Genomic DNA, 12,001 nt, shown 5'->3' with positions numbered 1-12,001 from the left:
AGTGACCATAGGCAGCGCTACACGGACCAGAGGCTACTCCGTCAGTGCAGGTGGCCAATTAGAGCTCGATAAGCTACCTGGTTTTGAATTAAGCAAAGCGCTTATGCCTGAAAACCTACAATGCTCATAGTTTTCCATGTGTAGCCCTTAGGAATGTCGCAAATTGTAAAGTGAACGCAGGTTTGGGATAAACCTAGGCTTATTTTACTCTCCGAAATGTATCCTAGGTTTTGTGAATCAGGCCTATAAAATAAATCCGCCACACTATTTTAGGCAGTGTTTAGACTGAGGTTCCCTTATCATAATTGTTAGATGGTTATTGCTCTGCTCCCCTATCTGTCTGCTGTAGCGCCGGGACACCCCGTTGGGGTAGCTGTGTGCTTAATAAATGCCTTATTATTATTATTATTATTATTATTATTATTATTATTATTATTATTATTATTATTATTATTATTATGGTGGGAGTAATATTTCTGTTAGTATGATGTCCAAGTACTTCGTACAATTTTCTACAAATATAATTGGAAATAGTCCTTGGTTCTGCAATATCATGTGATTGATATGCTGCTTAGGTTTAAACCCCCCAGTACTATGACATCTCAATAAATGCTTATGATTGGCATTTTTATGTAAACATGTTAGGCATTCTAAAATATGAAGACACTCTCTCTTACCTAATTTACGTTACTACACTTTCACACTGAGGTGGTTTCATAAACTTACATTTCTGCACTGCAGCTCCTTGCCTCTCACTTTGTCCACTGTTTTGAGAATGCACTGATGAAACCTACCACACATAACCAATGTTTTATACTTAACCATAGCCCTGTTGCTTCCAGTCTGTTCCACGCTGCCAAGTGAGTATATATTTTTCATTGCATGCAGTGTATGTGTATGGTAAACAGCAGATTGTGTCAGTCAAATAATTTTACAAATTTAGATTGAGAACAGTTTGGTTGGACTGCTCATGATTTGCACCATCCGTCAGATATGCATGCTGCATTTACCTTAGCTTTGTTCAAAAACATTTAGACCGGTCCTGCGTTCTTATATTTTTGCCAGAGGCTGTTTTGAGCACTACCTTGCCCCTGGTTCAGAGGGCACCTTGAGAACTGTATCCCACCACTCCCCTTCTTCCATTACTGTCTAAAATTATTTTGAGGTGCTAAACCAGCACATCAGACTGACACCCATTGAATGGTGACCTCAAAATCATCAGTAACATATATTTTTCAAATGGCTTCTTTCTGACCCCCCTCACCAGCTCTCTCTTCTCCGCCCAATCCATGGTGAACCTTTTGTCTGTGCTCACATTGCTAAATCAGCCTAATGCCTCCCTGATTCCCAATGCCAAAATACTAATTATAATTGGAGACCATCCCCTATGATTATGAGCTAATGCTCCATAGCCTGTGGCTCTTCTCTGGTCTACCTCCTACTAGAACTTCAGTGATATTCCTCAAAGTTTAATTTCACAGTAGTTCTATAATTTGCTGAAAATATAACCTACAAACATTTGCCTTTTCCTTTTTCTAGGGCTTATGAGCAAGCTGGAATGATGTTAAAGGTTAGTACATTTACAGGCTTTGATTAAATATTGATGGTAGTTTTACTTCTAGTTGAGTTCAACTTCGTTTTACATTCGCGTTTGATACTAATTTCCGGTAGATATTTAAATAGGTGTGATGCTCTCAGCTTTTGCGTGAAAGTAGGCACTTGTAACACCTGCAACACCAGATGTCTAACACTTTGCCATGTTTGTTTACTTAAAACAGCGTTGAATATCAGAATTGAAGCACACTAGTTTAATCTCCTTGGTAATTTTTGTGACGTGAAATATAGTTCATTTTCTTTGTATAGATGTAACTTGTTTGTTATTCGGAAAGTTCTTCTATATAGTGTCATTTTTGTGTGTACTAAAGAGTCCTTATTATTTCTATGCTTAAATTCAACTTTGCCCCATTTTCAGGAACTTTGATTTCAAAATATTTTTATTTATTTTAAAAGAACTTCAGGCACACCTCTCTGCATCAGTCTGTCCATGTAATTAACGCCATTTCCTTTTTTATGTACACTGGTTTTGTTTTTACTTTGGCCCCAAAATAATATGTTTTCAAATAGACTATATATTTGATAACGTCTTGGGGATGGTGGAAGTGAAAGAGACATAGAGGTTTTACGTTCTTATCCAGAAACCCCACAGCACCTGGACACGACTGTTAGGAGACTAAGATGATCCGCAAGCTTCCAAAGGCTGTGAAGCAGATTAATACAACTATTAAATAAGGTATTCAAAACTGAGAGATTGCCGTGTCCCCATAAGTAAAGAGATGATATTTGTGGTACACAAACAAGGATACGTAGTACAGGTGTAGAAGTAGATTCTTCTTTATTAGCAGGTAGTTAGGTGGCAGGTTACAGGATAGGAAGTTACAAGGAGAAACCCCACCAGGAGAGAGCTATAGAAACCATTTACCACAATATTTCCCAATAAAGAAAAAGTCTAAATAAAAGTAAAACCTTTAAGTGTCACTACCCACCCTCACAAACTGGCTGTTCTCCCTCTACATTTACAGCTGGGGAAGCACCACGGTCTCAGATGGTGGAGCCTCAGCTGGCTGTGCTTTTGAAAAGCCAATGACCTGATCCATTTCCCACAGGGCTGCCAGGTCATAGGTATTGTTGCCTAGTCCTCATTAGGGCCACGTGACCATCACTAGATTTCCCTTCTTAGGAGCACCATGCCAAGCATTGGTGTCACAGACAGGATATCAAACAACTGCTCTGGTGCACTTGGAGGAATATGCGCATGGGGTCCATCTTGTTTTCCGTGTCTGTAACAGATTCATGTTTTGAGAGTTTGTTTCTGACAATTATATAAGTTCGCTGAGTGAGTCTAAAACAATATGGTGCCAACTCAGCAAACTTTTCTGCCTTCCATACATCTCTCATGCTGGCGGTTTCTCTGAAGGCAGCAGGATCCAGCTGGTGATCTCACAATTCACCAAGACACATAGCCTATGCTGCTCTGGTGGACCATCCGCCATTGTCCAAATGTGATCTTTTTGCCTTTTGTTTGTTTGGATTCTGTAAGATAACTGGGAGAAATGACTTGCTTTAGCCATACAATAAATCACGACGCTGGTCTAAAGTCCTCAAGCAGTTGAACTAGAAAGAAGACTAATTTGCCTGAGCATTAACGTTCTATGGGTGGCCACTTGGTGCAGGGACTGGATATGGCCATACTCTGCACTGAGATACCACTTAACATGGTTGAAGGACATGTCGAAGTAGGACTTGAGTGTAGGGCATTTGTGTGCAAAACTCTAGCTTAAGAACCTACACCTAAAGTACACAGCATGGCCGGACGTAATTGCCAGTGACCAGTAGGGCCACAGTGCTGAGTGAACGGTTTGGCTGAATACGAGGCACTGAGCCTAGAATCCACTGGTCACCGCTAAAGTGGGTCTGAACTTATCCACATTTTATACTTATCCTCGGGTTTACACATGGCTAGTCCCAGCTCTAATGTCCTGCTGGGCATGGTCAAACGTTGAGGCACCCAGTGGATTTTGGGGTATAGGGGCATTGAGCACCGTCTGTCATAATAGTGATGTGAATTGTGATAGAACATCTGATATAATCTCTAATGACATTGTTGATCTCATTTGTGATCTGAGTGATTTCATTGCGCTGCTTTTAGAGCGGAGAGGTGCATGTATGGTTGTGTCATTGCTCAGATTCATCAGCTAAGATGTGACTCATGATGTGGTATGTGTCATCTCAAATGTCGTAGTAGATGACATTTTTGATGACATCTGTGTCATCACAAATGAGGTCATGAATGCCTGTGGAATAGAGGAAGACCATTATGGTTGTGTTGCTCAAATCTTTGGGGAATTTTTATGTTTTTGTTTTCAAATACTACACTTAATTTTCATTACTAAGGTGACAAAAATAGCTTTACTTTAATAAAACTTTTATCCAGTTTTTTTGTATATCTGGCATTCTCCAAAACCAATTGATTTTTTACTGAAATTTCATATATTCTTCTTTCTAATGGGGGCTTTCACCTAACCCTCTTTGTCCAAAGGTCTGTAGTTATTATTTACCTTTTTCTTCTGTCTGCTTGGGGCAGTGGGTCAGTCCACTTCAGCCATTGGGTAACTCCGCAGTGAGCAACCTCATTCTGCTTTTTCACAAGGAGCACATACACAAAGTAGTTCACTACAGTGCTGGGCATAGGGACTACCATGGTAATGTACGCTTTTTTAGACTAATGCTGTTTTTTTCAATTAGCAAGGGCTCAGCAGCTCACCCAGACAAAAAAAGGTTTTTAAAAAAACCATAACCAAACAACACAAGCATTGTCGAAGCCAAAACGCTGGCAGCCGATGCAAGACCAATTGGTTTTATCCATGCTCGTTTTAATGATGTACTTTGGTCCCTGTCAAAGCAAGAAACCTATGCGCACTGGTGTTTCCTGGGCGCAGCAGGCTCCTTACAAAGTACAGATATGCCTTACATTATGTCCATTAAAATGTACAGTTCACAACGCAATCAGCGCCCCAATTACGTAGTTTGTCTTAGGCTTTGAACTCCCATCATTCATATTTTCTAGCATGGAAACACAGCTCAGGAATGAGATCTTATACATACCCTTACAATGTAGCCACAGAAATTGGTCTCATATGCTCACCAAAAACTGTGCACTTGCCACAGGCATAATGGTATGTAAATTGTGGATGACTGCACGTGGCCTGATTAAGCATCCTTAACAACAAAGCTCCCCTCCAAGAGCTACACAAGACTGTTCACGTGCTATTTTGCTGATATCTGCTAAATTATAGCCTGCACTTCCTTCCTTGGCCAGTCTGTATGGTGCTGTTGCAATGAATATTGCTACTCAAATCACCCATTTCCCTCTAAGTCAACCCAGCTTTTGGTCTTGCTAACTCAGCCGCGCATAATTGGACAGCCACTACTACCTGTTGTGATCCTTCATGTTTATGAGAAGTTGTGTAGATGAATGTGCAACGAAAGAAAGATATGGGTAGGCAAAAGGCATGAACCTTACTGCAAACTGCTATTCCCTCATCCCTCCCACTGAAATGACCTGTCATTTGGCACCAGGGCCAATTTACATTCCCTCCAGTGGGCAACAGCGTGTTGTCCCATTCTGCCACTATTCCACTATATGCTAGTCCACCACCCATGATCAATTTCTATCACACTCCTATTAATCTATGCTACCAGATATAAACACTTTGGGAGACATTCTTTCAATGTTAAATTCTCCACTCTCTGGAACTTCTTCCCACACAGCACCTTGGACATGAAACAGTTATCCTGACGTTCCAAAGATGAGTAAGGCCTTGCCTTTTCCACTCTGCCACTGAGCTCACAGAGGACTAATCTCTCTGTAACCATAAGTCAATCTCCTGCATAAAAAAGCCCCCAAAATGAAAGCTAGTTAGGCATTTAGAATTGCCTGCTTCTACTTGTGTGAACCAGAGCAACACTTTCTCTGCTGCTCAGGGATTAACCAACTCAAATATTAACACTCAAAGAGGATACTGTGATAAGAGGATACTACGATACTGTGCATTCAGACCTCCAAGAGCCATGATGTTTACTGGTTCTACCCCACCTTTCCAGACTCCCATCTCTGATCGTGCATTGCTCTCCAAACCTGAAGTGACAGGAAAGTGGTCTAGGGTTCTTTATCAATCTATAAATAAATGCATTATCTCGACTTAAAACAATATTGATCCAGACATGGACAAGCTAGATTTAGTACTCAGCTTGTTCTTACCTTCACCCCTTACATGAAGTTTCTCTGTATATACCATCCCACTGAAAAGGGGGGTACTGCAGAACAATTCAGCATAACTGAAATTGGCATCCTGCCACTAAACCTTTAACAGTACAGGTTTTGTATGGTGTTAAGGAAGCTAAAATAGTATACTCCAGATAAAAAAAATGAAAATGGCGTTGTCCAAGAACGTAAATCGATCAATAATACAGAAACATTCAAATTACTTTTACTAGGAAATAATGCATTTTTTGTGTGAGAACAAACATGTAGTTTCTTTTTAACATGGATGAATAACTCACAGTTCCTTTCCTCTTTGCTAAAATTCATCAAGGTATGAAGGTGTGATCAGTTCATTGATCAAAGTTATGGCCTAAATTAGTTTGGAACTGAAGACTTTGCTCATACACATTGAAATCATATTCAGAGAAAATGTTTTCAAGTTGCTAGGTTTATTTTGCTACTCTATGATGGATTCTTTACGTCTGAAGTTGGTGTATGTTTAATTTTGTATTACAGGAAATGCAGCGGCTTCCAGAAGCAGTGCAGTTGATAGAGAAGGCCAGCATGATGTACCTGGAAAATGGTACTCCTGACACTGCTGCAATGTCCTTGGAGCGGGCAGGAAAGTGAGTAGTCTTACATCTTGATCTTCTCAACAGTCATGCATTTTTGCGTTGTTTTTGCATTGCTGGTATACACAAGAACCTTACACGGGCAGCAAATCAGAATCACTAAAATACCCACAAATAAACATTTGCAGTATCTTGAGATGTTATCACGGAGTAGTATGTTGACCACAGAGTTGTTCTTAAAGACTAGGCTAATCGCAATAGCTCACTACTAAATTGGATATATCAAGAGATCTCTTTTTGCACATATCTGTATTTCATCTGATAAACATAGAAGCAAAAGTGAATTAATAGAAGAACTTTAAAAAAGCAGGAATCTACCAGCAAAACATGTGTCGGCTGTGACTTTCTGTTGTCAGAATTGAGAATTTGTTAAGACCATTCCAGGAATTTGAATTTTAAACTGACAAGATCTACGTCTGTCCTATCTGTGATTAAACATCATGGGATGATCACTTTTGAATATTTGATAACTAACTTATGCAATAGATTGTAGTGTAGGACATTATAAGTATTAGATTTATGGTTACAATATTTATATAATGTCAAGAATGTTGGTATGAATTTATAAGTGTAATATATTTTATCCTCGTACACATCAAAACTATTCTATAAGTATGATATATATCGCTATTAAGTGGGGTTCTCCTGAAATGGCTTAGTGCTTTTCCAACTGCTTGCGCCCTTTGTAAACAGTAGTATTTGTGTTGCTTTTACAGGTTAATAGAAAGTGTGAACTTGGAAAAGGCTGTCCAGCTGTATCAACAGGCTGCATCTGTGTTTGAAGTGAGTTTTCAGCATTTTAGTATTTTTGTTTGTAGTCATAGGTTCCTTATACCGATAACTTTTTTTAATGGCTCCTTTGTTTTGCCCACTCCATTATCCTGAATCCTTTTGCACAGGTGCAAGGTACCTCGTCTTGCTATATATTTCTGAGGAATAAATGGTTGGTTAGTGACAGGATTGTGCCTTGTGCTCAAATAAAAAGATTTCAGAACATCCCACAAAAGATTGTTTCTTAGTTTTGCTTGCTTATGGAGGAGTCTTAAGGTTTCTGTTGTTATAATAGCTACAAAGTTGCTTATAGTTTTATGATAATTGAAACAATATATGAATTGAGATGTATAGAGTTGTGATGTCATACAGTTACTTTTCTCTTCAGCCCCTCTTAAGTAATCTAAGGAGTATTCTTTAACACCTTTTGGTGAAAGGTTTTCTTGCTTTTTTTTTTTTTTTTTTTTTTTTTTTTTTGAAAACCTTTATTTATCGCAAGCACAGTACACAGCGTCTGCCTACAACCACTGCGGGCCGGCCGCCATGACAATATACAATCTTCCAAGGTACCCCGTGCTAAATTAGATGACAAAAATAGCGACACTACAATGGACTGGCGAGGGACCAAAGGAAAAGGATAGAGAGGTTTCATTTTCTAATTTTGACGAATCGCCCTAAGGTCAGGTCGGGTAGCTGGGTGGGCGAACCACAGAAAGGGATAACCAGAAATGAACCATCATTATAAAAATACTGACGTGAATCATTACAGTAAGGATACACAAGCGCAGAAATACATGTCGCCCCAATTGGCGCCCGCCCAGTCAGTATATCACCTCAGGAGTTACATTCTAAGTTGTCCACGGTATAATAGGATATTAGAGGGAGCATTGTATAGCAGCAATAAAAGGATACGATGACACATAATAAGTACATTATTACATGGGAGAATTCGTGGGAGGAAAAGCGCCCTCAAACAATCGCATTGAAGGGAAGTAAGAGCAAAAGATGTAATTATTCAGTGGCTATGCATTCAAATCAATATCTTGGTCGGAGAAACAATAAACCATATAATAAGACCTAGACGCAAAGCGCAAAAATCGCCCCGGAAAGAACCAAACCCAACCCCCCATCTGACCCAAGATAGACAAGAAGGAAAAAAGAAGTAAGAGATAGAAAGAGAAAAAAGGGCCATAGGAACAGAAAAAGGGAAAGAAAAAATAAAGACCCCACCCCCCCACCCTGCACGTTGAGAGACTACGGCCCTCCCTCCCCACTAACGTGCCTGTCGCCCCAAGTGACCCACAGAAGGGAAACTCCCAAGAAAGAAGAAAAAGGAGGGGAGGAGCCCACCAAGTACTAAGTCCCCCGGACACCCCAGCCATACCACATCTACTAACCTATACATAATAAGAGGAATAGCAATACAGCATTGAATAAAGTAGGGAGAGACCACCTATATCGCAACAGGACGCACTGAGTAGGTGGCCCGTCCCGAGTCCCCACCCGCCAATCAAACCCAGTCCGTCACTTCCCCACACGTATATCAGCGAAAGCAGTGGGCTACGAGCGTCATATAGACCATATAGAGACACATTCGTACACTTTATAGGAACGCTGCAGTCCGAGATATCGTTAGCCAGGAATGCATAATCTACCAAGTGCAGTCCGCTAACCCTGGCCAGACCGTTCATGCCTCCCCCGCCAGTGCCCTCGTGGGGCAACCTCCACTAGGAGAACAAAGGAACAAGATGGCCGCTCCTGGCAGGGAGCTGTTGTTACAAGACAAAATGGATGGGTCCATTCCCGACCAGATCCATAAAAGTCCCGAAGTGGTGCCAACCGGTGTAGCAAAATGAGAAAAGTCTGAAGAAAGGCCAGCAGAACGTGAGCAATCAAAGCAACCAGATTCTGCGTCTGCGGCGCTATTCCCAGCGGTAGTAAAGTCAAGGCAGAGTTTACGAGTTCCGAAAGAGATGGATACAGTGTAGCGCTGATGGAAAAAGCAGGTATTAGAACGCTTGCGCCAGCACTGTCAAGGCGCCAGGGTATAGGGCACTCGTGAGGTAACATTGTAGCCCGGTCTGGGCTCAGCACCAGCAGAGCATCTCGGCGAGGAAATAAGACCAATGGTGTAAAATCCACCCCGGGCGTGACGGCATCAATTCTCTTGCCCAGCGACAGAAAGCCTTCACGCATGTCCGCCCGCAAGTTGTATAGTGCACCGAGGATAGAGTTGTAAGTGAGAGCGGCCGGGGGATTCATCTTCTCCACGAGCTCAGGCACGGCTCCAAAGTCAGTATAGTGCCCGGGGCCACACAGATCAGTCCAGTGCGTATCAAAAGCGGTGCTGGTAGTCAGCGCAGCCGGTCCAGCCATCGTAGCAGCCTCATTGGGGGAATAGCGCATAGCAAAAGGGACTCAGGTCGCCGTCTCAGAGCAGATCTTCAAGCAGTGGGCGATCAATGATATAGCTCACATGAATCAAGCCGGAGCGTTAGCAGGCTTATAGGGAGGCTACGGTGTTCGGATGTCCGCCATTACAGGGGTAGCGCCGCGCACCTCACCTGTGGATCTCAAAAGGAGCGGCCTCCGCGAGGACTCCCGGTCGGCTTGCACACAGTGAACGGGGTGAGGGTAGGCGCATACATTAACAAACAGAAGCGCCAGTCAGAACGCCAGGTTCGCTCTGCATCAGCAACCCCTCGTAGCTCCGGCGGCCGCCATATCTGCATCCCATCCTTGGTCTCGGTCACGGGGGTAGGGACGGACTCCGCCAAACACTCGGTAATATACCGGGATCCAGGCAGGGACATCGGCGGAAGCACCAGCCAGTGCCGCGCTCGCTTGCCGTCCTCTCGCTAGCACACAGAGGCAGGATAGAGTTCAGGATATCGTCGCGAGGGACGAAGGACCGAGGAGCCGAGGGACTACACGTCCGCTCCCGTCGCCATCTTGGCTCCTCCCAAGGTTTTCTTGCTTAACCTAGAATCCTTTATGCGATAAATCTTACTGCCTGAATTACTTACAGCTCAACTCTAAAACACTTTCTCCAGTATAAAGTTGATTAAGAGCCATCAAAGAATGTTCTCTGGCTAAATTTGGTCCAGGTTTTTCTACAAAACCATTGTCTACCTTGTATATGTTCCACTATGAAATTTTGCACTATTTGCTGCTCCAGTTCTAACGTTATTTGAGTTAAAGTAGTACGAATTCATATAACCAGTATTTTCTTTCTTATGCTCATTGTTTTCCTTATCAAGTGGTTCTCTTAGAATGTTAATCAGCTTTGTATTTTGTGTAGATTGTTATGAATGAATTAATTTCTCACTCTTCTGCCAGGTCTGAGCCTGTTACCATAATAAAGCTCAGTTAAACCGGAGGGTTTGCTCCATATGTCAAGTCTGATGTGGAAGCTAAAAATCAGAAACATGAAAGTAGCCTTAGCTGAGTAGAAGCACCATATGCATGGTGCAGAGTTACAACTTACAGTTGTCTGCACTTGGTGTGCCCGCTCAGTGCCTGCGCATGACTAGTTTGAGCACTTCCCTGTGTGATCTGTCTGCTTGAGATTGCTTGAAAGCTCAGATCAAGAAGTTCATAGTACTGGGGAATCATGAAGTATGATCCTCTGTTTTTACTTTCACTGCAACACTTGCTATATAAAGCAGTTGCGCCCAACAGCTCCTCGTTTGCAACCCTTGATGTACTGGTTTTGAATTCTGCGGAGGATCAGGTTAAACTGGCTCCACTGTTACTCTGGATATCTGTTTGGGTAGATGGGAGACTAGGGTTCAACAAGAGTGTGATTGAGGATTGCATGGAATGCATGCATGGCCATAAGATACTGTAGATTAACTATATAAAATCCGTTACCCATTCTTTAGACTGCATGGATATTTGTAACCGCCCATATCTACTTAAAAATGGCGACCGTGGCCTCTTTAAGGAACAAATTTTAAATAAGTTCAAAGATGACAGTGAAGCCTGGGCGCTGGAGAAAAAACTCAAACAGATCCTGTTTACTGTTGAAATCCATTGTTGGTGTTGAACCTTATCTCGCAGGAGTTAAACATCCGAGGAACAGATCTTTGCTTCCTAAATTTCGTCTGGCCTCTATACGTACAATGATCGGTTTCCTTTTGGGCTCGTTCGATCCCAATGCTCTTTTAACCTGCCCTTGTGATGACAGTTCACCCCAGACCTTGATACACCTGGTATTATTCCGTAAATATAATGAATTATTATGCAGAGGGTATTTATTACCACTTTTAAAAGTGAGGGGTTTTACTTAGTTTCGCCCTGCCTTTATATATTTACAGCTATTATCGGATCAGAAGGGGATGTTGGCAGTTTCTAGATGCCTTGCACCCTAATAAAATTATGTGTGTCTAGTTAACTAGGTTAGGCTTGGTTTTACATTTTTATAAACATTTTATAAGATCCTTGAAGGTCCTTAATTGCTCACACTGTGTTTTTTGGAATGAACTGTACTGTATTATGTTTAGTAAGGTTGTTTAAGGTTTTAATGTGGCTTTTATGTACATGTTTTATCTTTTATGAGTTGGTGTGATCAAGGCAGTAGATGCCCAAACGCGTTGCAGTGTGATTATGGAATAAATACTTTATTGCCAGAAACCTCCCTGAGTCGGTGTCTGGTTCGTTGTGTGGGAAATCAGATGTGGTGTGTGTTTCTGTGTGCGTGTGTGTGTGTATAGATATATATTACCTACTGGCGGTCGCCACTAGGTAGTTATAGTTAGGATTTTTTTCTATAGGA

General features: G+C 41.8%; 1 protein-coding gene across 1 annotated transcript in view; it reads left to right on the top strand.

Annotated features, from left to right (window-relative positions):
• The window catches only part of NAPG (NSF attachment protein gamma), a 161,914-nt gene that overhangs the window by 61,258 nt on the left and 88,655 nt on the right, over positions 1–12,001 (top strand). Inside the window, exons 4-7 of the mRNA XM_086964936.1 lie at positions 843–860; positions 1,540–1,570; positions 6,338–6,447; positions 7,170–7,236. Of these exons, the coding sequence (XP_086821062.1) occupies positions 843–860; positions 1,540–1,570; positions 6,338–6,447; positions 7,170–7,236 (226 nt within the window). The remainder of the gene's footprint in view (positions 1–842; positions 861–1,539; positions 1,571–6,337; positions 6,448–7,169; positions 7,237–12,001) is intronic.

The sequence above is a fragment of the Lissotriton vulgaris genome, chromosome 4_1 (assembly GCF_964263255.1).
Source record: "Lissotriton vulgaris chromosome 4_1, aLisVul1.2, whole genome shotgun sequence".
NCBI lineage: Eukaryota > Metazoa > Chordata > Amphibia > Caudata > Salamandridae > Lissotriton > Lissotriton vulgaris.
This window is presented reverse-complemented; position numbering and strand designations above follow the sequence as displayed.